We start from the raw sequence: 27,353 nt of genomic DNA on the forward strand, positions 1-27,353 counted from the left end.
CATGAACAGGAGCACATTTTCTCCCACCCAACCCTCTTTCGCCATAGGTTCACCATGGGGTTCAAGCCCCCCTGCAACCCGAAGCCTCCACCCCAACCAGCAACATGCAGAGAGGGGCAGCTGTTGGTGCTATGTGAGCAGGGGGTCCGGTCAGCAGAGGGGATCTGTAACCCACTCACCAGCATTGACGATTGCATCCACCTCCAGTTTGGTGATGTCCCGGCGGACAAGCGAGATCTTTTCGTTCAGGTGATTGTCCTTGGGGAATTTGGTCTCCTCGGGCTGCTTCAGTCGGGCACCTAGAGACAAGGGTCCAAGGTCAGAGGTCTTCACGCCCTACAGGAAAAGTGTCCAGCCATACCCTGCTTCACCCATCATGCCACCAGAACCAGGATTCTGGGATAGAAAGGGCAGGGCTGTGCCATGCCCCAAACCATGATTGGCCTAGGCTCTATCAGAAGCAAGAGGGAGAACAGATCCCAGAGTTGGGGAGCCCTCCACCCCCCAAAATTCACACTGGGTTTTTAACATCCACATAGCTATGCTGGGAGATCACTGAAGTGCCCCTCAATCCCAACCCTGGGCTCCCGCACCACAGCTCTGTCAGTGCCCCACAATGAAAATCTACTATGCACTAATAAAAGATTTTAAACCCCCTCGCCTCACTTTTAGCCATTTTTTTCCAGGTGTCGATGTCCTTCAGTGTGACGAAGTCCTTGGTGTAGTAATGCTCCCGTCTTTGCTTCTGATTCAGACCTTTCAGGTATGCTGCAGGGGAGGGACAAGGCCCACAGAAGTGTTACTAGGGTAACGAGAATCAGGTGCCCCTATAATCACCCCCAGCACTTCTGTAGTGCTTCTCATTCATATAGCTCAGTTTTGCCCATCCCCAGGGAACAAAACCATGAGGCAGTCCCCACCCACACCCCAACCAGGAGATTTTGTTATAAACAGTGTATTGTGGTGTTTGATGTTTGAACTCCCACAGCCCATGCCCAGTGTGTGAGAGCAGAGGCACGTGGGACAATTAGTTCTGCCCAATCTCCCACTTTACTGGGTAAGGTGACTTTGGCTCCTGCTGCAGGAGCTCTTCCCCCCACCCCACCACCATCACCGTCTGCCCGACCCCTGACCAGCGATCAGTTCTGCTTCCCACACCACCTCCAAGTCCAAACTGTCCCCCCAGTCCATCCTTCACTTCTGCCCCCTCGGCAACATCTCTCACCCAGTCCCCCTCATGCCACCTTACACCCCACCCCCAATCCCCTTCCTCCATTCGTTCTGTCTCCAGCCCAGCCCCCCTCTGCATCTCCTGGGCTCCTCACTCCCCTCTCCCTGGCCTAACTGGAGTGAGGTCCCCCTCCACCTTCAGACTGGGGGAGCAGTTCCAGGGGCTCATCCCCCTCACACACCCCATCCCCCTTGCTCCCAAGGGCAGCCATTGGCCACTCCCAGTTCAGGGCTCCCCTGTGCCCTGCAGTGAGCATGGCTTCAGGATGTGCTCTCAGCAACCCAACAGCTACTCCAATTGGCTGCTCACCCCAGGAGGTGGGCCCATGGGGCAGGCAGCCAGTCAGAGGGGGTTTCCCCAAACAGTACAGTCTGCCTGCCTCCAGCCCAGCTGAAACCCTGTCTCTGCGACAACACTGTGAGAGCTGGGCACGCAGAGCTGCGCAGGGGAGGGGCTTTGCTTGAAGTGGCCCTACAGAGCAGGGTGGACCCAGGCACTGCTGTGATGCACTCAGAGCCTGGGGCCCTCCAAGTGGCACGGCCCTGCCTGCCTGGCTGGGGGAGCATCACACCACACCCTGCCAATGCCCGCCTGCAGAACCTGAGACTGGGATCCTCTGCAAACAAGGGGTGCACAGGGAGGGGAAATCAGCACCAGACTGAGCTCCCCAGGTCTCTCACTCTACGGTATCTTCTCCCACTCTCAAATCATTTTTGTGGATCTTTTCTGCACCCTCTCCAAATTTTCAACATTGGTTTTGAAATGTGGCCCCCGCAACTGTATGTACCAGTCCAGCCAAGGTCTCGCCAGGGCTGTATTCAGAGGTAAACTCACCTCTCTGCTCCAACTCACTACTTTCCTCTTCATACATGTCAGGATCGCACCAGCCCTTTTTATCCCAATGTGACACTGGGAGCTCATCCTGAGTTGTTTGGAAGTGAGTTTTAGCCCACAAAAGCTTATGCCCAAATAAATGTGTTACTCTCTAAGGTGCCACAAGGAGACCTCATTGATTTTGCTGATACAGACTAACACAGCTACCACTCTGAAATCCTTTTCAGAGTCACCACTTTCCAGGATACAGTCCCCCCTTCTGTAGGTACGGCCAGCAAGCCTTGTTCCCAGATATATGCTCTCATGTTTGGCTGTACTAAAACACACTTTGTTGGAATGGCCCCAGCTTACCAAGTAATGTGGGTTGCCATGCAGGAATGTCCTCACCATCCCACTCCAAAAATCTTTGAGTCATTCATCAATTTTAGCAGCAGTGATTTTATATTTACTTCCAGTGCACTGATGGAAATGTGGACTAGCATCAGGCCTAATACTGACCCCTACAGAACTTCACTAGGGATGCCCTGAAAGGCAGATGCCATTCCACACGCCCCCTTGTGGCCAGGTACAGCACTACAGACACACCCTGACAATTTCCTCAACTGGGTCACCAGGAGGCTTGGCAAGGCTTTTGAAGGTCTCATTTAACAACAGAAACTTCTACAGAAACACAAGACCGTCACCCAGTCTTCTTAGCAGGGAGGGAGACTCCATCAGTGTTTATCATCCTGGGCCCTTTAGCCAAGAGACACTCAGACACCATTCCTTCCCTGGAGCCAGGGCCCTCCAACTGACTGCCACTCTTCTCCAGGCAGCACAGATCCTAGCAGGCTGGGCCTCCTGCAGCTATCTAGGCTCCTCCTTAAGTACCTTTCTCTGGCAGTTTTCCTCCTCTATACTATTGGAACTCCTGCCCTTGGAGACCTCCTCTTCTTGACAAGCACCCTCCTCCGACTGTGCTCTGCGGCCCTTTATCTGGTCCAGGTGCCCATTAACCAATTCACTGCCAAGCAGCCATCTAGGCAGTTTGGCACGATGGACTCATTCCCCTTAGAAGAAGCCTATTACAGTAGAGAGAGCCCTGCTCCTGGCTCCCTTTAAAGGGCCAGCTACCCTGAGACTCATCTCCAGTCAATGGTGAATCCCCATTGAAAACTACTTTTTGAGATCTGTCAGTTAACCAGTTCTTAATCCAGGTAACATGTGCTCTACTGATATTACATAGTGCTTATTATTGTTGTGCAGCATGAAGTTCAATGCCTTACATAAGTCTAAGTGTACTGCAGCTACGCAGTTACCTTTACCAACCAACCTTGCAATCTCCTGAGAGAGAGAAATCAGATTTGTTTGACAAGACCTATTTCCTATCAAACTGACATTAATTATAGGCCCGTCCTTTTGTTCTATATCACCTGACTCCCATATCATTTTTTCCATTATTTTGCCTAGGACTGATGTCAGGCTAACTAGCCTACAGTTACCCAAGTCATCCCACTTGCCCTTTTTGAAGACTGGTATAACATTAGTACTTTTCCAGTCTTCTGAAATTTCCCCAGTATTCCAAGATTTATTAAAAATTACCATCAAGCAAGCCAAATATCTCCTCAGACAGCTCTTTTAGGACTCTCAGGTGCAAGTTATCTGGACTGATTTAAAAATATTTATCCCTCACAGATGTGTTTTAACTTCCTCCTTAGTTAATAATGGACTGAAAAGTACTTCTCACCTGAGAATGGTTACAAGTACATCATCCTACATCTTTTCAAATACAGAACAGAAACATTTATTGAGCACTTCTGTCTTTCCCGCATCAACAGTAGTTTTACCATCTCCAGCTTGTAACTAGCCTGTACCATTGCTAGGATTTCTTTTGTTCTTAAGATACTTAAACTGCTTATTTCCCTGACCCTGCCAGAAATGCATTTTCCCCTGATGTCTTCAGCACCCCTTATCAGTTTTCTACATTTCCTACTCTCTAATTTAGTGCATTGCTATTACTTTCTTTTTAATTTCTAACTGCTGCCTTCACTTTGCCACTGAGCCAGGCTAGGCTTTTGGTCAAAACTGTTCTCTCTCTTGATTGTGGAATTGTGGCTTTTTGGCCATCTAATAAACTCTTCTTAAAGAGCTCCCAATTTTTCTGTCTTGGACCGTTAGGTTTGACATAAGACAGCTGTGCCAAAGGCCTAAGAAATCCTGTGCCACCAGCCTTGAGGAAGATAATCCCCTAATTAGGGACTGAAAAGACTCTTGAGCCTAGAGCATGGGTGCTTGAGTGAGGCTTTATGGATGCTGAATCTCAGTATAAACTGAAATGAGACAGGGAAAAGAGCTGCAGTGTTGGGTTTTATGATAATAAGCCAGCCCCAGAAGGGGTGCAATGATGAAATGCAGAGGCACCAGTCAATATGAGCCCCTGCTATACCATCTTTCACTGGGGCAGATACCATCTCTTACTCTGGGTTTCTATGGTGCCTGGCACAATGGGGTCCTGTTCTTGGCTGATGCCAGACACGACCTTGATGAAGAGGATTAATAACCTGGGGGACTGTGCCAGCGGCACAACATGGATGCTTTTGCACTTTCTGCCGCTGACTGCTAGAAAGCTGATAGGCCAATAAGTTCTCTGTGCCCAGGGTAGCTCTCATGGTTGGGTCAGGGCTGGCATGTGGCACTGCAGTGCCACTAGCAGTCAGTGCAGAGTGTTCTGGTCCCATGGTTTGGTTCTGGAAGGCCAGCCCCATAGGAAACAGCTCTAACGCACCAGTTCTGTTCTCCACACAGCACCTGGATTAAGAAGTGCTGCCTCCCTCCAAGTAATTTGGGAATGGTGCAGCTGCCAGGTGAGTTCTGGGATATGGCACAAGGGATGCTGGGAGTATTGACACACACATGCACTCCCACAATTCGAGAAGGTGATCCCACAAATCACTCACAATTCATTGAGGCGGCACAGGGCATTATGGGATTCCTACCTATGCTGCATGGTGAGGTGCAGAGATGAGTGATGTTGGAAGAGCTGTATCAGTTTTTAAACTAACCCAATGCACTGTGGCAATAGGCCTCCAGTTGTTCCATACCTAGGGATGGAGTTCCGTGTTGGTATACAGATTCCCTGCACAGCTGCATGGTGCCCAGGGAAGAGACAAATGCCTTTGGGGTAGAAATTAGGCAGGGTAAGAGGCCATAGGTAGAGGCATGTTGCAAAGACCTGTATGATGCCCAGCTAAAGGGAGGCATGGCAGAAGGAAGGGGTAACTGGGCATGGCGCGCACACACACCCTCACACTTACTTTTTGCCTCTTTCCAGTCAGTGGACGTGGTCAGATCCACCTTAGCCGCCATGCCTAGTGGGGAAGCAGCTGCCCAGCTCCGGAAGGCTCTTGACACCAACTGGACCGTGCCACAGGGAAGGCTGCTAGTGCTTGGTTCCCTGCAGCTCCACGTGCCCCTTCTGACACTACCCAGTACCCAGGGGATCCTGCCTTTGCCCCAGCCCCCCAGAAGCTGCCCTAAAGCTCCAGACAGTCTCCTGCCTAGCAGGGTCATGAGAACCCCTGGCATGGTAGCACAGAAGGGAATGCACTGGGGCTCCCAGACCAGCCTCTCTGGTTGGTCCGTGAGCAGTCGAGAGAAATTCTTCTCCCTTATTTACTGCACCTGGTATTTGGCTTCCGAAGCGGGGTGGGAGAGAGGACAAAATTGCTGCTACGCTGCCACTGCAACTCACCAAGTGCTTTGCACTTGCAAGACCCGCCCATCTGTGTGCAAGGGATCCTGGGAAATGTAGTCCCGCCCCCGTCCAGGCTCTTGCAGTTTTCCTCTCCCTTGCCAGTAAAGGGTCCTGATGCAGCAAACTCAGGGAGATGAGCAAAACCTGTCAGTGCCTTGGGATGGTATTTCAGGCACAATGGGATCCAGAGCCTGAGTTCAGCAACAGGGCCTACGATTACCATGTGCTTCCCTGCTGTTAGCTGGTTACTGTGCCCCCACCCCACCTTGCATTATTGTAGCACAGCCAGCCCCACCCCTGTTGTGCTGGGTAGCTGTACAGACCGCAACTGAGACTTGTGCCCTGTCGTGCTGGGTGCTGCACGAATACACAATCACAGGCAGTTCCTTCCCTGAAGAGCTGACAGTCCAATTAGACAAAAGGTGAGAGGGGAAATAGAGGCACACAGAGAAAGGTCTGCAGCAGACCTTGGACTAGAGTCCAGGAGTCCTGAGCTGCAGCCCTACCCACTGAACCACTCTGCCCCTCAATAATTCTGGACTCCTGGCTTCTATTCCCAGCTCTGGGATGGGAGTGTGGTCTAGCAAGTTAGAGCAGGGCAGAGCTGGGAGTCAGGCCTCCTGGGTTATAATCCTAGCCCTGGAAAGGGACTGAGCTCTAGTGAGTTAGAACAACAGGGCAGCCTGGGAGCCAGGACTCCTGGGTTTTATCCCTAGCTCTGCAAGTGACTAGCTGTTTGACTTCTGGCAAGCCTCTTCCCTCCTGTATGCCTCAGCTCAGCTCCTTATACATAAAATGGGGATAACATTATTTATCACTCAAGATCACACAGAGGGTTTAATTCACCCATGTCAATAAAGCACTGATCTTAAACACAGAACAGAATTCTTCCACATTTGCCCCTCAGACTCCTGGGACCAGGCTTAACTTTGAAAACTGAGACTGAAAACTTTGGAGCCAACTTTGCAAACTACAGTTCCCAGAATCTCAGACAAAACAAGCTGTAATTTAAGTTCAGTGACTCTTGCTCTCAACCTGCCTCTAAACTGCTTGTGGGCAGGAAACAGGAAACATATCTACCATACTTCAAAAAGCAATCATTTGCAAAGGGGACACACACACACGGGACATTTAAACAGCACAGTAGGTTAGCTTCATTTATAAATAGACCTTTGCCTCCTGAGTTTGCAGGGTGCCTTAGCAACCCTACTAAATTTAGCAGTGCTAGTCACACCAGAAAACAGATGGATACTGCGTGCTGGGAGACATGGCCTTTTGCTAATCTCTGGGGCAGTTGCTTCAGATCCATGCTATCCAAAGAGCAAGGCACCCTCTTTTATGCCCCAAAATCCTGATTTAGGAAGATTTGCAGTTCTTAGAACAAGCCTTCAAGATTCAGCTCTGCATTTATCACCACATCACTATTGGTTAGTCCTTTTTTTTTTTTTTTTTTTGGAGGCTTACAAAGCACTTCACAGTGATCAATAGTTTTGCAAACTTCCTGGGGATAAATCAGTGATATTCCCCACTCTGGGGAAAATGAGGCACAAAGCAGGAAAAAGAGGCACAGAGACGCAAAATGACTTGTCCAAGGTCACTAGCAGAGCAAGGGGCAGAACCCAGGAGTACTGATTCCCCATTGCCCCCCTCTGAACACTAGACCCCTCCTGCTCTTCTAGAACTGGGGACAGAACCCAAAAGTCCTAACTATAAGCCTCCCTGCTCTAACTACTACACCCCACTTCTTTTCTAGCATTAGGGACAGAATCCAGGAGTCCTGATTCCCAGACCCTCCCTGCTCTAACCATGAGACCCTCCTCACCTCTCAGAGCTGGAAATAGAACCCGAGTTCTGACTCTGCCCCCCACACTCTCTTTGTTATAATGCACCAAAAGCACAGCAGATTTCCTGTTTCTCCCCCACATCAGCTCCTACAAATGTTTTACAGAAAGCTGCCCAGTAGTCTGCACTGCAGCTTCTGTAAGAGCTTCCCACCGTGAAACTCCTCTGTGAAAACAAAGCTGTAATTTGTGTCCAGTGAGGAAAACACCCCAGCAGTTGTATGACATCAGGTAAACTCCTAGGAGTTACACTGAATTAGTAAAATTGCTTCAGGGGGGTGAATCCATGCAAAGATACACACATGTACGGAACGTGCCCCAAGACATGTGCACCATGTACAAAAATCATGCCCTGGGAAATACACAAGTATACAGAAATTATGCAACCCATACTCTTTCCTGTACGCTGCACTTACAAAATTATAGCACCATTTTGCATAATGGGTATTGCACGTCACAGTTTCAGGGTAACTGCACCTGTATTCATCTGTGTGGTGCCTCCAGGTGTGCCCAGTCATGGCTCAGGGCTCCAAGCAACACCAGTCTCTGGGCAGGGACCTTTATCCCACTCCCTGCTGACCTACAGTTTTAAGTTTGCAGTTGCACAGCCTCTTGCAATATACTGTAACATCCCCAGCCAGCCACTCTGCCTGAAGGCTAGTGCCTGGGCTGTTTTCTCTCCAAAAGCCAATTAATGTTTTTAACAGTGTGACCACACAGGTCTTTCTCAGCAGAGTACACTTTAAGACCAGAAGAAAAAAGCTTAGAGAAAATATAACAAACAACAAAAATTCCTACATGTTTACCAAACATAACAGAAATTACCCGTAAGTCTTACGGAGTCTTAGCCAAAGCCTTTCCAACTTTTCAGCAAGGGTTGAGGACACCCCCCTCAGTCTCTCAAAACTCAGCCTTTATATACCAAAAGTCATTGGTTTTAGTCTCTGGAAAACCCAGCGTGAACCAATATATAAACACATGGAAAACACCCAAGGGTTATTTTTTTTCCCTGGAGCACGTTACAGTTTCTGGGGCTTTTTGTTTCTGGAGCAGCTGTGGCACCCCATAGACTTGCATAGAGTCCCTGGCCCACAATACACTAAACATTCATAAATTTAATACAACACAGTCTTTGAAAACACTGCACGTGGCTGCAATAGCTGTCTCACCATGATGTATGAGTTTTGTACTGTGTGCATACCATAGAAACGCTTTTTTTAAATCTGGGATGTAAATTTTTGCACTTACTCATTTACAATGAATCTTGTGCAAAGACTAATAGTTCTAGGCAAGTGGGACTGGAATGGCTGCACTACAGCACCCACCGCACGTGTAAAATACGGGCACGCAGGAGAAGCCAGGTGCAAAAGCCCAAGAGAACTTAAGTGAAAATTACACACTGATTACATGGAGGAGAGGCCAACACAGCCTGTTCCCCCGCCTCAGGACTGCAAGGTACATGCAAACAAGATTCTCCAGTGGAGGGTGTGCAAGGCCCGTGTAAAAGCCCCAGCAGCATTAGAGACCGCGGAAAGCACATACAAATAGTTCACACACAACCAGCCTAGACACCACCACTTCTTGGAAACTCCAGCTCAGCCACGCAAGCTATACATTCACAACCTCCTCCCCACCCCCTTTGGAGTCGCCCAATAAGGCATGGTGTCTTGATGACGCAGACCCGCTCCGCTCAATCAGGATGCAGCTCCTCGCATGTCGTCAGTTTGTTCCGAGACCCAATGAAAAGGATGGAAAATTCCAGAATCGGTCTCTACCCAATGGGCTCGGCCTTTGGAACCTGAGGGAGTCTCCAGACCAATGGACTTTGAGAATAGCTGAGGCTATTAGAGATACTGGCCAATCAGATGGGCAGAGCAGGGGGCGTGGTACTAGGTTGACATCCAATCACAGTGAGGGTAGGTTGGCGAGCTCCGCGGGGATATATTGATTGGCAGGTCTCCAGACCTATGAGACTCGGGGCAGGCGGGCTAGTTGTCGCTTGACATTTGTTTTCACCTATAACTGTGCGTATCGCAATGATCCCGCCTCCATTGACGCGAAGACGGGGAGTAGGCATGGCCCGGCCGGTGAGCGACACATTTTCTAATCTATCATAGTGTTGGGAGGGCGGGGCCCGGATGTGTACCTACCAATGGGGCGGCGGGGGCGGCTCAGCAGGCTTCTAGCAGGTTCCAGAAGGCGGCGTGAGAAGGGGTAGGCCGGGTCGGAGAACACTTAACCGCCAGTGTCCCGGAGACAGAGCTGGACCCTGAGCCGGAGCCATGGAGAAGGTGAGGGACGGGGCCCTTGAGGGGTGTGAAGGCGGGAGCCGGGCGGGCTGGAGCTGCGGGGAAATCTGGGCAGCTGAGGGGCAGTGCGGCCCGGGGAACAGCCCACGAGGTGCGGGATGCGGGCGGGCTGCAGGCGGGGGCAGGGGTTGACATTTACAAGGGATGGCGCCTCGGGAGACTCCCTCGGGGAACCAGCGGGGCGGGGCGGGGCGGGGAGGGGCGGGGTAGGAAGGAACGGCCTGGGAAGGTGTTTGGGGGTGGGCAGAGTTAAGGCGGTGGGGAGATGAGACGTAGCCAGGGAGTCAGTGCAGGGCCCTGGAGTAGGAGACTTTGCCTAAAGTAGGTTAAAAGGTGTCTCATAAGAGCCTGTTGCCGGATACATTTTAACACCCTGCCGTAGGGAGGGGCAAGCTGTGTTTTAGCATAGTCTCCCCTCCCCCCCCGCGACCTGGCTCTACCAGCTGACATGTCAAAGGCCATCTTACCTTGGTTGCATTTGAGTGTCAAAATGTGTTTACTGACATGATTTTAAGACACTTTTTCATCCTAGTCTAGATAGAGTCTGAAAGGGAGAGGGCCAAGCAAGTGGGGGTGGGTGCTGGGGTGACAGCACTCAGGAGATGGTAGCTGGGATTTGATGGGGGTGGGGTAGATTACTGAAGAGCAGTATGGGACACTGGGAGTGGAACAGCTGTGAAGAGAGGTAGTTAGGAGTCCTGGAAGTTGGTGGGGGGGGGTATCTGGGAAGCAGGGGTGTGGGAGGAGATAGAGTGATTTAGGGACAGCCAGTTGAATATGGGGCATCAGGGGAGCCATGAAGGGGGGGGACATGAAAAGATGCATGAGATAGTAAGAGGGGGCAGCACAAGGAGTCTTGAGCTGGATGTGAACTAAATGTGTATGATCAGGGTTGTTTAAAGGACTGTCCGGAGATGTATTGCTTGGTAGCTTGGATGAAAATAACATCCCCCTTATTTTCAGATTCACCTCTACATATGCATAAACACCCCTGCCTCATACCCGTACCATAGAAAATGTGCCCAGTTAAGAGTAATTGTTCTTGCTGGGTAGCTATTAAGGTTTCCAAGCAATGTCAAACTGTTTGTGGAGGGGGTGAAGGATGCATTCCCATGCTGGAGATGGGAGCTGTACATAGCTGAGCTGCTGCTTAAACAAGGCTTATTAAGGTGCAGTAAAGAGACTCTGGGGTCTCTTTATCAGAGGGAGTGTTTAGAGCAGGTGTACAGCTGGTATAATAAATGTCACCAGACTCTCCCTCCAACCTGTCCCATTTGAAGAGAGCCTGTTGCTTTCGCATGGGTGAAGAGGTCTTAATTGTTTTCTCCACTAACTTCTAGCTGCACACTGACTTTGCTGCTTGGACCACAGCAAATCACCAGCCTGAAGGAGCTGCTTTATCTTGGAGTAGGGCAGTTGAATTTAACTTGGCATCTTGGTCTAAAATTTACATTGCCATGGAACTAATGAAATTGAGGCACTTTTGCTTACTAGAGACTAGGTATAGTGTGGATGAGGCCATCGTGAGCCTCCCACACAAGCACAGCCTTGCCAGTGCCCCACAGTCCTGAACTGCAAGGCCCTATCCTGCTATTACTGTCTTTGGTTCTTTCTGCATACAGCTCTGCCAATGCCCTTCAGTCCTGATCTGCAGCCCCCTACTATCACAGTTCTAAATTCCACTTCCTCAGAGCTTTGCTAATGTCTGTCAATCCCAACTGCCTCCCCATTCCATTCAAGGAATTCCTCCTGTCTCCCGCCCCTGCAGACATAACTCCTGATTTATCTCAATGCCATTCTTCATTTCCTATCTTTGTCCCTGACTTGAGCAAAAAAAGCCCAGGGTTGGGGTTTTTTGTTTGCTTGGGGTTTTTTTTGCATACAAACATCCACTGTGAAGTGGGATGAGGCCCACGAAAACTCTTTGCTTATGACCTTTGTCAGAATGTAAGTCCAGCTCTAAAATGGAAAAAAAAATTATTAATTTGTAGCACCATCTCTGAGCTCTCAAACTCTGGCACTGGAAACTGGAGTGCCAGTTTTGTCAGATACCTGAACACTGAAGTAGAATGTCAAATTATTTTTTTTAAATTTTGATTATTTCTGCTTCTGCCCCAAGTAGTAAGTCTCTTACGCTGTCAGCTAATTTGGGTTGAGCATTCAAAAGCTTTTAGAGGCAGTAATTATTTTGCCACTCATGGCATATAATTTAAAGATCCATTATTGCTCAGACTCCATCAGCACTGAAAATGGAGATAGCATTGGAACACAGCTTTTAGGGGTCCATCTTAACACTCCTTCTTGTGGAAGGGAGACTTTGGATGTAACTGGGACATGCATCTGTTTGTACTGGCAGAGTTCAGGCTATGAAGTACTTAGAGTGGAAGTAACAGGCTGAGAAAAATGCAAATATTATATGCAGCCTTCCTAAGGAGCTCCTTAGAGTTCCTACCTGATGTGCTGTTGAAGTAACTCATCAGTGATTGCCTTCCCTTGGCCGAGACATCTCACTAGCAGTTGTTGGGTTTTCAAGAGGTACTGCCTCCCCATCAGTTCACGCTTCCAGGGAAGTCACACCTACACAACTTTACCCACCTGATGACTTCTGGTCTCTGTAGTGTTTGACTCTGAATGGACTGATTGGCCCAAGCCGCATCTTCCAAGAAACTGATGATATTTCTTGGGCATTGTTTGAAACTACTTGTCATGTGGGAGAATTCCATCGATGAGGTGTCTCCAAGGGGGAGAAGTAGCTGGCTGGATGAGAATTGCAAGAGGGATAGACTTGGCTATCTCTGAATTGGGTTATTCACAGACGTCTTACTGAGAAATCTAGAGTCCTTTGAGGTGGCTGTTCTACAGAAGTTGTGCAACACCAGTTTCCAAGTTCTTATTGAATCTCTGTGCTGTCAAGATGCTGATCATGCTCTTGTATTAACCTTTCTGGGACTGTTAAAGGAGGCAGTATGTCTCCCTTCGAGCAGTTAGAGTGGCTTCTGGTGAAAGATTATTCTTCCTATTCCAAGTGCTGACTGCAGTAAGACTTCAAGCAGCTGCTGCTTGTGAAGAGCCAAAGAGGCAATAACAAGGGGCAGTCTTTAAAGTCACTCTCCTGCCTGGGATGCTGTGAGTTGGGAAAGATAATTCCAGGGTAAGAGGATTGCTTCAAGACTTCCACCCATAGCTGATCATGCTAATCCCCTGCTCACTGTTGCTTCGCCCTCCACAGGTGAACGAGTTGAAGGAGAAAGGTAACAAAGCCCTGAGCACAGGCAACATTGCAGAAGCCATCAAGCACTATTCAGAGGCAATAAAACTCGACTCCAAGAACCATGTACTCTACAGCAACAGATCTGCAGCCTATGCCAAGAAAGGGGAGTACCAGAAAGCGCTGGAGGATGCCCGTAAAACGGTTGAGCTCAAGCCAGAATGGGGCAAGGTGAGGGTCCATCTCTAGATTGTCTTTGGAGTCTTAAACTATGTTGTTTTGCCTGTGGACTGAATGTTAGGACTGGTGTTATGAAGGCCAGACTGATCACAATGGTGACTTCATGCCTTAAAATCTTGGTCATTGGAGAGTCATGTTTGCAATAGATGCCAATTGGAGATAGCCTGGCTCTCCCTAATCACATGTGGCAGGAAAAATTGTATTTTTGTAGTTTAAGCTGGGAATAAATGATACCTCAGTGCTCTTTAATCATGCTGTTAAGAGGAATTCCTTTGATCTTGGCTGAGATCTTCAAGGGAGCTGGAGTTGGGTGACTAAATCTCAGCCTGTTTGTTTCATGTACTTGTATGGCTTCCATTACTGTAGTATTTGTGGGTCTTGCAATCTTTAACACAGTTATCCCCCACAGTCCCCCTGTGAGGCAAGGCAGTGCTGTTAACCTCATTTACAGATGGGGAAACAAGGCACAGACAGACTGATTTGCCCAACATCACCTAGTTTGATGGAGCGGGAACTTGAACCCACGTGTCTTGAGTTTAACCCTGAGGAATTTCTCTTCAATCAGAGCAGTTTCCAGTCTCCGGAAGTAACATTTGTGGCTATTGTTCTATGTATTGGCCACCATGTTGGTTGTCACTGGGGACTGAATCACAGATCTTCAGAGCTATAAGCCATGAGTCGATATAACCTGAGCTAAAAGGTTAGGCTTTATAGCTGGGGGCTGTGATAGACTCTCATGCTCTGGGCATGGGCAACAGAAGACGACCTGTAACACAGTGGCAGCTTACAAAGATGTGCTTGTCAAACCTCTGTCCTCCAGTGGGGTCTGTTTTCCTGCACAGGATATTGGGGTTTCTATTCCCTGCCATACAGGAGACATAGGCCTAAATGTTGCAGAGGCAGGTTGCTCTTCTAAGATTCCCATGTGCCCCAGTCTGGGGTGGGATGCAGTGATGCTGAAATTCCATGAGTGTGGGGACTCATCCCATCCTCTACTGGGACCTCATGACTTCCTGCCCTATTGTATCCCTTTCTCCCGCTTTCAGGGCTACTCTCGCAAGGCAGCTGCCCTGGAGTTCTTGAATCGTTTTGAGGAGGCCAAGAAGACTTATGAGGAAGGGCTGAAACACGAGCCAGGGAACTCTCAGCTGAAAGAGGGGCTCCAGAACATGGAAGCCAGGCTAGCGGGTAAGGGAACGAACTAGGGGAGCAGGAATTGCAGCCAGAGATCTCCACTTAATATATAAGTACTGCCTTCTTCCAAGCCACCCTGCTTAGATGCTTGGCACTGAGAAGTTACAGAGATCAGACTCCTCTGTGCACCTATAGTAAGTGCCCTCTCGTGCTGGGCTCTGCTCTTGGGTGGGCAGGAGAAGCATGGGAGAGAGAAGGTGCCATGGAATTAGAACTAGGGCTACCTTCTTTCCACCAGGCAACTGGGCTTAAACTGCCCCTTTTTCAACCCTGAGCTGGGACTGACAAGTCTATCCACAAGGCTCCTCGCCCCTGTGTCTGGTCAAGGGACAAGTATCACTCAGCAGGGATTGGTTGTTGTGTTAGCCATGCAGGCTGCAGCTTCACTATAGCCGCAGAAATGCCATACCCTGTATCAGACCGAAGTATCTTCTTGGGCTGACCTGGGTGCTGAAATGACCAGCCTATGCTTCTGTTTCTGCCCCCCCCAGAGAGGAAGCTCATGAACCCCTTTAACATGCCAAACCTCTACCAGAAGCTGGAGAGTGACCCCCGCACAAGAGCCTTGCTGAATGACCCCAGCTACAAAGACCTGATTGAGCAGCTCCGGAACAAGCCCTCTGACCTGGGGACGTAAGTTGGACCTCCCCTGGTTCTGCTGAGGGTGATTCTGCTGCACTTCAGTCTTGGGAGGAGTAAGGTTTCATCCTCTTGAAAATAGTTTGTCCTGAGCCTCATGCGTGGAGTCTCCCTTGCATTGCAAACTGCAGCCTTTCTGCCTCCCTGCTCCCCAGTCTACACCATGCCATCCCAGGATATGCGTGATCCAAGACGCCCAGTCATACATAACCCTTTAGGGCCTGTCTTTGAGCCAAAAGGCAGAGTGTATATGGATCACTAACCATTCACACTGCCCCTCTGATGCACAGGCAGGGTCCTTGCCCGAGGGGCTCTGGATTGGTATGTGGTAAAGGAGAGCAGGACAGTAGCAGGGTGTTAAGGGGGTTGAAGTAGGCAGTGATGCAGGTGAAGCCCAAGCTGTGCAAAATATAAAGCTGCTGCAGAAAGGGAACAGAAAGCTGGTATTTAGCTCCCAAAGCAGTTCCCAGGTATCTGGCTTTCTTGAGTTTCTCCCAGGCTACAGCAGGGAGAATCCAGCGCCTGGAGTTGGAGGTTCAACCTATCTTCCATCATCCCAGTCTGCCAAGATGTAGAAGCCAGGTCTGTAGGGCCTGTCTGAATGGCTCCCAGCTACTCACTCCTCCCCTTGCTACTTTCAGGAAGCTGCAGGACCCGCGAGTGATGACCACGCTGAGCGTGCTGTTAGGAGTTGACCTCGGCAGTGGGGACGATGAGGATGAAGCCATGTCTCCGCCTCCACCCCCTCCACCTAAAAAGGAACCCAAGCCAGAGCCCATGGAAGAGGATCTCCCAGAGAACAAGAAGCAGGTACCACCAGCTGAATCCCTTGTCCTATTATGCTGAACACTTCCTGTCATGCTCAAGAAGCTGGGTGGAGGGGTTTGATGCAAGGAAATGCGCTTTAGTAGGGGCCTGAGTAGGGCTGCAAGGCATCCTAATAAAGATGCCCTGATCTCAGGAACAGAGCAGATACTTGGCTGGCATTGCCCTCCAACTTGCTGGCAGGGCAGTAGATCATGTGATCAGCTCAGATTGGCCCTGTGACAGGAGCCTTGGGACAGACCCTTCTCTCCTGAGGCTGCGTCACCTTGCTTCCTTTGTGTTCACTAGGTTAACAGACTATTGCTACGGTGCTCCTGTTTTCTCTGTTAAGGGGAAACTGCCTGCTTGCGGGGAGGGTGTAAGTTTCGTGGTTAGGCTTTTACCTGCACTAGCATCAGTGGCCAGGACAAGGAATTCATCTTGGGTTCTGCCTGCACCTGGATTTCCTATGGCAGTAAAACAACCAAGGTTAGAGGCCTGACCTCAGTAGGTGCTGTTCTAAGAACTACTGCCCACAGCTGGTTCAGACCTCAGGTTTTGGTGAGGGAGATCCTGTCAGAAAATAGGCACTTAACCTGTTCACAGGTAAGAACTGGTAGCAGGCAAGGCCTCCCCAGCCTTCATCGTCTCATTGGGGAAAGGATGTTGCACTGTGGCCTGACTGTTTTAGTTCCTCTTGGCTTCCATTAAAGCTCAGCGCCTAAGGCTATGAAGCCCCACAGGGCTGTCTTGCAATGTGGGAGGAAATAAGTTGCTTTTTTCTTAGAAATGTGCCATGCCAGTTGGCAAGTGCATTAACCTTTGCTAGTATGCAGAAGGCTGGCTCGCTTCTCCCCTGAATGTATCACAGTGTTAGTGTGCCAGACTAGCCCCTTATCTGTAGTCCACCCATAGATGCCCTCCGTGCAACCTGCAAGTTGTCATATTACAATGTGTTGTTGCTGAACTGGAAACACAGGTAATTAGATCAAGGCTCCTAGCTGACAACAGGCGTGCTAACACATCACTGTGGGACACCTTCCCCTCCAACCTTGTGCTACCTGTTTCCTGGCAGCAGGAAATACCAAGATTGTGTGGGTTTGAAGGAGCCGTGCTCCAGAAGTAAAGAGTTATGTCCCCACAAGCCTTGATTCCAGTGGTGGTGGAAAGGGTGATGCTAGGAAAGCCTGTGAATGTCTGGTACTGGTCATTAGAAAAATGCATAGGCCAGGACTCTGCTCGTAGCTTGAACTCCAGATCTGGGTTGTAAGGCTTAAGAGAACTGAAGGGCTTGATACAATGGCAGCTGGAGATGCTTTTTCTCTTTCCCCTGCCCCCACTTTCAGGCTCTGAAGGAGAAGGAGCTGGGAAATGAGGCCTACAAGAAGAAAGACTTTGATGTGGCGCTAAAGCACTATGACAAAGCTAAAGAGCTGGATCCCACCAACATGACTTACATTAGTAACCAAGCAGGTGAGTGGCAAGTTCCAGTCTGATCTTGAGGGTGCTGCTTCCAAAATCTAACTCTAAAAGAGATCTCACACACTCTGAGATGCAGCCACCTCTGCGGTGAAATGAGACAGCTGTCTGTCACTGCCCATAAACACCAGTTTAGGACAGGAGATTAAGGAGAATGTTATAACCATTAAAACAGCAGTGAGGCAGAATGGAGTCATCTGACCTGGAACATGCCTGAGTGCCCAGAGTTACCAAAAGGGCTCTGTCCTATATGTACAGAGTCTCTTACTACATTTGTGCCCCTTCAGCCCATGCTGAGACTGATGGAGTAGATGGTGTGCTTCCCTGAGGGGTTCCTTGGCGGTCTCCTATCCACTTGCTGATCTGGCCCAGCCCTGCTTAGCTTACACAAGCTCTTGTGGAGGCAGTGTTGTCTAGTGGATAGACCACTGGATTTGGGGGCTCAGGAGCTCTTTGCTCAGATGAGCTATTCTAAATTTGGATAACTAACCTTATCCCATGCCCTTATGAGCAGGGCTTTGAGAGAACTGCACTTTCAGTGACTGCATGGAAATCAGGAAATAAGCCCAATACTGTGCTTTTTTTTCCCCCCCAAACAGCAGGGAAGCAAAAGTGGCCATCTGTGGCAGTTTCATGTTCAGTATGACTTGTAGCATGTAGCAATGTCATGTCAAAGCAGTAGTTTGTAGCGACGTGGGACGCTGCTGCTGCTGCTGCTGCTTAGAACATGAGCTGCACTGAGCAGGACATGGTGCATGCGGATCCACGCTTGTCTCTCCTGTGGGGCTGTGGCAGCTCATGTGTCATGTGGTGGTGGCGGCATTAGCTCCTGTGCCTCACGTAAGACCAGCTGCTGAAAACGCCCCCTGTACTGCTATGATTTTTTTCCAGCTGTGGGAGGCAGGAGCTGGCATCCACATGCCCCAGTTTCCTGTTAAGTGGAGCTCATAATGCATATTCCAAGCAGTGGTGACACAGACTACTGTGCCTCACATAAAATTGGCTGCCAAGCCCCCCACACACCCCCAAACTGCTTCTCTGATATGATGCTGCTCAATGCTCAGAGTCACACCAAGCAGGAAATGGGTGCGTTTAAGTGCCCATTTCCACCTCCTGTTGAAAAAGTCACAGTAGTTAAAGGGGGGACTCAGTGGCCAGTTTTATACCAAGGAGTACAGAAGTGACCTTTCTCTGACTCCATTCTGTGAAAATTGCTACTTTCCCATGACACTGGTATTTAATTTTTAAAAATTTCAGTTTTTCTCAGGGACCTACCCATGAGGCTCACTACGTTTCAAAACAGTATGAGCAGCATGTGGATTTTAGAGCATGTAGAAGGGTCAGCCTTTAAACAGAAAGAGTGCACAACCTTAGCTTGAGTGGCATTGGGGCTCTGCTAGAAGAACAATGCAGGTGGTCTGGCTGGGGTTTATGGTAGGAAGTGGTCTCATGCGTTTTTGCCTTGCAGCGGTGTACTTTGAGAAAGGCGACTACAATAAGTGCCGAGAGCTGTGTGAGCAGGCCATTGAGGTGGGGCGTGAGAACAGGGAGGACTACCGGCAGATTGCCAAGTGAGTGCATCCAGCGTCAGGCTGGGGCTTACAGAAGCAAGTGTCTTCACCACCTGCCCTTTTCCTTGGATTCCTATAGCGCCCTCATCAGTGGGGTATCCAAGTGCCTCCTAGCAGGGCTGGTGCAAGGACGTTTCACACCCTAGGCAAAACTTCCACCTTACGCCCAAGCCCCTGCCCTAAGGGCGCCCCGCCCCCGTGGCAGCTCCCTCCCTCCGCCCTGAGGCACGCCCCTTGTGGCAACTCCCCCCACACACCCCGCACTGAGGCACCCCCTCCCGCCCCAGTTCACCCCTGCTCCGCACGAGCACCCCAAGCGCGCCGTAGCTGCTTCACTTCTCCTGCCTCTCAGGCTTGCAGCGCCTGAGCTGATTGGTGCCGCAAGCCTGGGAGGTGGGAGAAGTGAAGCAACCACGGCGTGCTTGGGGGTGAGCTGGGGCGAGGAGTGCCCCTGCATGCCGACCCTCCCCGTACTTGCTGCAGGCAGCACTCCCCGCGCTCCTCTGCCCCAGCTCCCTCTGCCTAAATGCTGATGGCGACCGGGGTAGCCGAAGATCCGGCCGCCGCTGTTGCTGCCAAAGAAAACAGCGCCCCCAAATCCCAGTGCCCTAAGTGGCTGCCTGGGTCACCTAAATGGTTGCACTGGCCCTGCCTCTAGTCATGCATGGAGAAACTTCTCACCTCCAGGTTGCTAGTTCAAATCCAGCCCAGGTCTGGGCTATTGTCATTAGCCAGTGGCTTGAAACAAGTTTGCTGGGTCTTAGTCACTGTCACAATTGACTGCTGTGCCACAGACACCTGAACTCTCCTCTGCAGGGGTCCTCTGGGTCAGGGAGAAAAACTTCAGTAGGGAGGATTGTGCAGGGAGGTGCCATACTTCTGTCCCTTGTTGCCTTTATCTTGATGCTGGCTGCTTTCTCCACATTCAGAGCTTACGCAAGAATTGGCAATTCCTACTTCAAGGAGGAGAAGTACAAGGAAGCCATCCAATTCTATAACAAGTCTCTGGCTGAGCACCGGACTCCAGATGTACTAAAAAAGTGTCAGCAAGTGAGTGTGGGGTTGTGTTCCGTAGTGCATGTAGGGCCTGCTGCAGGATGTGCACTCACTTGCACAGTGTTCCCCCTGCTGGCAGAGCAGAGACATCATCCTGCCATTCAAATGCCCTGACTCTAAAATTCAAGCCTCATAGCATGTTTGTAGCTCGGAGGCTTCTAGGGCTCCCCATAGTATTGGAAACATGATTTTTGCCAAGTTTTCCCATTATCACAGCTGTGAGCCCCTCATACCTTACATTAATCCTTTGTTTCAGAGTCCTTCTTTTGCAGACACAATTCTTGCCGCCAGCAAGAGTGGGAACCATAGAATTAATTAGTTCCAAGGAGGGGGAATTTACCCCTCTCTGAGGTATTATTTTTGGCTGTCTGAAGACTTGGGGAGACATCAGTTGTTAAACTTCGTTGCGTGAAGTTTTCACTGCAGCTACGAAGGCTAGAAGCATGATCTTTTCAAAGAAAAGGGGAGGTTTTGAAGCATCAGGGTGGCTGCTTTGCTGCATCACTTTAAGACACAGGCCCCTGATTTGCCCCTCGACTGGAACACATTCCTTACTGCTGCATGATTGTGGGTATCTGTGTGAGAGCAGCCAGTCCGGATTAGTGGATCATTGTAGTAACTCAGCCTGACCTCTGTCTGGCACTGACTCACATCATGGCCACTCTGTCCTAGCACTCCATGGAGAGCCTGCTGGGCTGGGTGGCTTTGTGTGTGGGATGGGGAGACCCCTTGAGCTTCCCCCAGCATTTACCAGGGCAGAGCACCACGTTCTGAAGCCCCATCGTCTCCCTGTGTCTTGGCCATTTTTATCCCTACTGCAGCCTGGATGCAAAAAGCAGGGAGCAGTCTGTAGTGGGTGGAACGTGTTGCCAAGGAGAGTGGGTACTGCTGAGAAGGGAAGGGTCTGTTACATCATGCCATGCTTCCTCCACAGGCTGAGAAGATCTTGAAAGAGCAGGAGAGGTTGGCGTACATCGATCCCAATCTGGCTCTGGAGGAGAAAAACAAAGGCAACGAGTGTTTCCAGAAAGGTGAGGGCTCTCAAAGCTTGACTAGAAATCAGTGAAGAGCCCTGCAACATAGCCAGGGCTGCAGGGCTGGGTTAATGGGCCGGTCTCTTCAGTAGCCATAAAGGAGCCTGCCTTATGTACCCTGGTGTTCTTTTCCTTGCTGTGGGGATGTGACTGAATCTGGCATGAATCTGCTATAAAAATGTTTTTATAGCATCAGGCTGGGATGTTGTCAGCCCTGCCTCACTACTGAACCGAGTATGGGGAAGCGGATAGCCTGATTTCCAGAGCTACAGCTGAAGCTGAGAGGAAGTGCAGGTTCCTGGGCTGTCTGGCAAAGGAGGGAAGAGTTAAGCCATGCTCTGCTGAATGGGTTAGTGCAGTGTTTACAAGTGAGTGCAGGCGTTCCTATGATTTACCACTGTCCTCCTCTCCTCTTAGGGGACTATCCCCAAGCAATGAAACACTACTCAGAAGCCATCAAACGCAACCCCAACGATGCCAAACTCTACAGCAACAGAGCTGCCTGCTACACCAAACTCCTGGAATTCCCGCTAGCGCTAAAGGTAAGCACCGAAGGCTGCTTGTCTCAGAGTCCATCCTATCCATGCATTACTAGGGCTCTGGACTAGCAGCAAACCGCGGCTTCTGTCATCCTTGCAACAAACCTGGGTGGCATCTTGCCATCCCCAGAGATGACTATTTCTTTATATTACTGTAGGTGCCCCTGTCACAGGCCAGGACTCCATCGTGCTATGCAAACACAGAACAGTCTCTGCCTCAAAGACCTGACAATACATGCTTAGAATTGTCTCTATTTACGCAACAGCTTGTGTTCATTGTACTCCAACCCAGGTTTGGTGGTGGGCCAACATCTTTAAACCTTTCAGCCCTCTGTCCCAACCCCACCATCCCTCTGAACATTGCTTTCCAAGGCATTTAACCCTTCAGAAGCTCCACGATCAAGTATAGGCTTTTTCTTGGCTGGCCTGGCAGGTTGTGAAATGGCAGCATTTCTTGCTCAGGGCAAAACACAAGTGCTGATAGGTGTTCTTCTCCTCCCTCTCCCTTCCCCCTTCTCTGCGAAGGGCAAGCAGGGCCTCAGGGGGAAGAGGCTGGGCAGGTCTTGGGGCAGAGCATGGGGCGGGACCACCATCCAGGTGCTGGGGCTCACAAAAGATTAATACGGCCCTGTGGGTGTTGAGCACCCCCCCCTTTTTTTTTTGGTGGATGCTTGAGTACCGGCACACCCGCAGAGTCGGTCCCTATGAGTATGAAGGAGGCCAGATGTTTTGCTAATAAAATGACAAGCCTGTTAACTTCACTGGAGAGAGAACTTAATATGGTGTCTTCCTTCCTTTAGGACTGTGAAGAATGTATCCGGCTAGAACCTACATTTAGTAAGTAGACTGTGTGTCTGACTGGGGGGTGAGTTGCACAATTCACTTTGGCTGGCCTAGCTTCTCATGTGACACTGTGTGGAATAGCCAGCATGTACTGAGGTGAGGGAGGGAGCCTGGGCTGATACTGTAAAGGCCTGTGGAATAGTTCAGCCTGAACATACCTTAAGTTCATCCTGTTGGCCAGGGCCTGTGGTTCCTAATCAGTGTTTCACATGCCCTGCTGAGCTTGCTACCAAAGGGGACCTGTAGTGGCAGCACGGGCAGGGAAGAAGTGTTCAGCAAGCGTAAACCCCAAGGGATTGTGTCTTGCTTGCAGTCAAGGGTTACACCCGAAAAGCTGCAGCGCTGGAAGCCATGAAAGACTATACTAAAGCCATGGATGTCTACCAGAAAGCTCTTGACCTGGATTCCAACTGCAAGGTGAGAGCATCTGATGCGTAGCAGTACTATACTGCCAGCAGCTGGCTGGTGTTGGAGAGCCAAAGAGGTGGCTTGATCCTGGCCTATAAGTGCTCTCAGGAATCTTATCCCCCTGCAGGTAGAGGGCTTTTTAATATAGCAAACAAAGACAGAATTAAATTGACTGGAAATAAGGTAAAGTAACTCTTTAACAGGGAACATAATTAACCGCTAGAACAGCCTCCTGGGGTGGTTGTGGATTCTCCATCCCTGGTGTCTAAATCAGGACTGGGCGTGCCCCTCTAAAAGAGCTGTGCTAGCTAAGAGATGTCAAACTCCTTTGGGAAACAGTGCTGAATTCTAGGCTTAATTATGGTCTGTGAGTTGGGATATAAATGCCCAGCAGGATCCCTGTTGGAGTTAATGAGACTTGTACAGAGATCAGGGATATAACCTTTATAATAACAGCGACCTTTGTAGCTCATTCATTGCCGCCTTGACTCATTGCTCAGTGGGGAAATAGGCTTCTGTTTAGGCTCAGTACTTTATTTCTTCTTTATTTCTCCTGGTGGTTTTTGAGTCTCCTCTGTGCTTTCTGCCACAACTCACCATTCTGAACATTGTGAAAACATGGAGTCCTGTGGCACCTTAAAGACTAACATTTATTTGGGCATAAGATTTTGTGTGCTAAAACCCACTTCATCAGATGCATGGAGAGAAAAGTATGGTGAGCACAATATATATTATAGCACATGAAAAGATAGGAGTTGCCTTATCAAGTGGGAGGTCAGTGCTAACGATCCAATTCAATTAAGGTGGAAGTGGCCTATTCTCAACAGTTGACAAGAGAGGCGAATACCTAGGGAGGGAGAATTTACTTTTGTAATGCATTGGCCTCATTAGCAATCAAGGTGGCCCATTTCAAACAGTTAACAAGAAGATGTGGACACTATCAAATTAGGCCTGAATAAAGACTGGGAGTGAATGGGTCACTACAAAATAATTTTCACTTTGCTGATACTCACACCTTCTTGTCAACTGTTTGAAATGGGCCACCTTGATTGTACTGGCCTGGTTAGTATTACAAAGTAAATTTTCCCTCCCTAGCTATTCGTCCCTTCTTAACTGTTGAGAATAGGCCACTTCCACCTTAACTGAGTTGGCTCATTAGCACTGACCCCCCACTTGATAAGGCAACTCCCATCTTTTCATGTGCTATAATATACATTCTGCTGACTATTTTTCACTCATGCATCTGATACGTGGGTTTCAGCCCATGAAAGCATATATGCCCAAATAAATTTGTTAATATCTAAGGTGCCACAAGGACTCCTCTTTGTTTTTGCTGATACAGACTAGGCTACCACTCTGAAACCTGAACATTGTGAGCCTCACTTCCATTCCATCCACTTACAGCTAGTTAACTTTGATCATGAAATGGGCTGTCAAGTTGGCACTTTAATCAGATTAAGAGGGAGTAGCAGAACTAGCCCCTCTGAATCACTGTCAAGCTCTCTGCAGACTCAGGCAGCCAGAACTGTCTGTTGCTGGTCCCATTTGGAAGATTTTCTGCAGACATGAGAGCTAGAAACTTTTCTTTAAATTAAAGTTGCGATTATACACAGTCTGTCACACAAGCCATGTAAACATGACACCCTGTTTTCAAGCACAAATCATTGGGTTCCATGTCTGGGTGAAAGTATTATTCAGAAGATCAAGCTAAGTGATCACAATGGTCCTGTACCTTAGGACTGTCTGTCCGTGGGTGTAGGAGCAGGCTTGTTTGGGGCGACCTGAACGGACTTAATGTACTAGCTAGACAGCCCTTCCCCCAGGGTAAGCTGTGCTGAAATGCCTTGCTGAGGTTCCCTGGCAGGGATCAGTTCTGGCTGTGCTCCCTTGAGGCCCAGGTTGCAAGGACTAATGACTGAGGAGTCTAGGGCCTGTGTCCTGTCACCAAACCAACCTTGCATGGCATTACCATTGCCCCTCACCTGGCAGAGTACAGTAGTTAGCTCATGCTGCCCCTGCCGTTCTTGCTTCAGGAAGCTGCTGACGGTTACCAGCGCTGCCTCATGGCCCAGTACAATCGCAATGACAACCCCGAGGAGGTCAAGCGGCGTGCCATGGCTGATCCTGAGGTGCAACAGATCATGAGCGACCCAGCGATGCGACTGATCCTGGAGCAGATGCAGAAAGACCCACAGGCGCTGAGCGAGTGAGTGAGGCTACCTGAACGTGGGGGTGACTGGAGCTTGGGTCTGGCTAGATCTAGCTGTGGGCATCACTGAGGTGTATAGTAGAGAGATGTCTGCTTAGATCACAGGGAGGTCTCCTGAGGAGCTACATTGTGCTTCCTGCTGAGCACATTAGGGTTGTGTTTCATAAGGAACCAGTAGCACTGCTTAGCTCAGCCTTTAGGTGGTGCTGTTGGGTCCAAAATCACTATCCTATGCTGGTCCCTATAGCAGGGAACTGTGTCCACATCAGAGAGCCCATAGCATTTTCTCAAGAGTTAGGGTGTTCACCCCAGTGCCTGGGCTGAATTCCCCCATTCTGGGAAGTTTGGACTCCTTACAGTCCATCAGAGTCAAGCATGTGCAAGGTGTTCCTTTACCCTCAAACAGAGTTGTCTGACACCAACCACCCCGCTCCCTTGCATCCCACCCCAGAGGTGGCTGGGTCACAGGCAAGGAATACTTCATAAAAAAGCACTGGGCCCCAACCTGGAGGCAGCTGCATCTTGGAGGTGATGGAAGTGTCAAACTCAAGTGCTTTGGGGTGATATTACTTCTTTCTCTCTGCAGACACTTGAAGAACCCAGTAATAGCCCAGAAAATCCAGAAGCTGATGGATGTTGGTTTGATCGCAATTCGGTGATGACTTCACCACCCTACTCTGCCCCTTTGCCTGTTCGTAGGGCAGCTGGGACATTGGACACTGGCAGTACAAGCAAAAGGAAAGGCTATCTCAATAGGAGATAAAGACTTGTACAGTATCATGCTCTCCATGGGACCTGCTGCCCACACCATCCTTGCCAGTGCGGGGCCAGCTAGCCACTTTCTCTCCAGTTCCTGTATCTTACAAACAGCTTGTTCCATTGTTGAGCTGCCCCTCCCCTCTTCAGTTCTTTCTCTTTGTTGGCAGAGGTGTGGGAGGTGACGGCTATCTGTTCATTGTCTGGTTCTTCTGGCTGTGAGACTGCATTGCCATGCCGCACTCCCAATAAAAGAGCAAAGCAGTCAAATGGTGCTTCTGGGTCTGTGTCCGTCCTTCCTCCCCACCAGACAACCAAGGGAATGTCTGTTAAAAGATCCCAGGTGTGTCCATGCACACTTTAGAAAGGTTGCACGTGTTGTCTCTTAGCAGCCAGCGTGCTTTGCGGCTGGCCATCCCACAGGGGGCGCTAGAAGGCACCTGGCTTCACTTTCAGTGTCTTCTCACGTCTCACACATCTGTCTCATGCCAGTAAGTGAAACAGGAAGTGTCTCATTGACATGCCTCAATATGTAGCCAGACGGGTGGGATCTGGATCATCTGCTGGTGTCACAAGCTGACGGTTATGTTGACACCACTCCAATGCCTGGCCTGTAGCCTTTAAGCTCATGAACAGATAATACAGACTCTGGTTTCTACCGTTGTGAGAGCAGGATGCCTGGCTTCTTCCCTGGAATCTCCATCTTGAGGGGAGAAGATGGAGTGGTTGGTATGAAGGCTATATCAGGAGAGATGACAAATGCCTTAGTAGCAGGGTTCACTCTGCAAAGGAAGAGTCAGCTGCCCCTAGGGGGCACCCTGCCCCAGCCTGTTGCCCTACAGGCTCCCCTCCCCTGTCGTGCACTACTTATGATGTTGCAGGGGGTCACATGGGCTGAGGATGGGGCTACTGCACTTCATTCTCCCTGCTAGCTGAGGGAACTGTGGCACTGAGTGCATTTCCCCCCACCTTAGGCAGAACTCTGTAGCCCTAGTGCAGTGAGCGGGCTGATTCTGCTGCAAGGTGCATCTACCCTTTTCCCTGGGGGACCTTAGCAGCTGCGTCCCCATCCCCCTTCCCCAGAGGCTGCGCCTGAACAGAGCTTCTGCTGCTATAAATACAGCACCCACAGAGGCAGGAAGGGGGTTCTGCCGCAGAACAGGAACTAGCGATGTGACGCAGGCTTAGTTCAGGTCCCTGTGTGATGCGCCAAAATGGTCTCTTAAATGCTGTGCGCTGTTCCTGTGCATTGATCTTTCCATGGCCTGAATAAATCTAAACCCTCCTCTAAGGAGAGAGGTGCAGGAACAGGCAGGTGCAAACTAAAGGCCTCTTGGATCCCCCAACCCAGCTCAAACTTTCCCTCTCTAGCTTGTCCCATCAGCTTCCTCCTCCTCCCACCCCCAACTTCAAGTGTCTGACATG

General features: G+C 49.9%; 2 protein-coding genes across 5 annotated transcripts in view; one reads left to right on the top strand and one right to left on the bottom strand.

Annotated features, from left to right (window-relative positions):
• Positions 1 to 5,789, bottom strand: part of MACROD1 (mono-ADP ribosylhydrolase 1) — a 208,039-nt gene extending 202,250 nt beyond the window's left edge. For all 4 annotated transcript variants that reach the window (XM_030568275.1, XM_030568276.1, XM_030568273.1 and 1 more), the window contains exons 1-3: positions 5,359 to 5,789; positions 667 to 768; positions 180 to 299 (exon numbers count right to left, since the gene is read on the bottom strand). In XM_030568275.1, the coding sequence (XP_030424135.1) occupies positions 180 to 299; positions 667 to 768; positions 5,359 to 5,629 (493 nt within the window). In that variant the 5' untranslated portion in view covers positions 5,630 to 5,789. The remainder of the gene's footprint in view (positions 1 to 179; positions 300 to 666; positions 769 to 5,358) is intronic.
• A 4,000-nt stretch (positions 5,790 to 9,789) lies between these two features.
• STIP1 (stress induced phosphoprotein 1) lies at positions 9,790 to 26,203 on the top strand. The gene is made up of 14 exons (XM_030570677.1): positions 9,790 to 9,930; positions 13,178 to 13,387; positions 14,443 to 14,584; positions 15,082 to 15,223; positions 15,871 to 16,039; positions 17,380 to 17,506; positions 18,981 to 19,083; positions 20,013 to 20,133; positions 21,074 to 21,170; positions 21,591 to 21,715; positions 22,513 to 22,549; positions 22,869 to 22,972; positions 24,997 to 25,169; positions 25,759 to 26,203. The coding sequence occupies exons 1-14, from the start codon at positions 9,922 to 9,924 to the stop codon at positions 25,829 to 25,831; spliced, it is 1,632 nt and encodes a 543-aa protein (XP_030426537.1). The 5' UTR covers positions 9,790 to 9,921; the 3' UTR covers positions 25,832 to 26,203.
• The last annotated feature ends 1,150 nt before the right edge of the window (positions 26,204 to 27,353 follow it).

Source organism: Gopherus evgoodei, chromosome 7 (assembly GCF_007399415.2).
Source record: "Gopherus evgoodei ecotype Sinaloan lineage chromosome 7, rGopEvg1_v1.p, whole genome shotgun sequence".
Lineage (NCBI taxonomy): Eukaryota > Metazoa > Chordata > Testudines > Testudinidae > Gopherus > Gopherus evgoodei.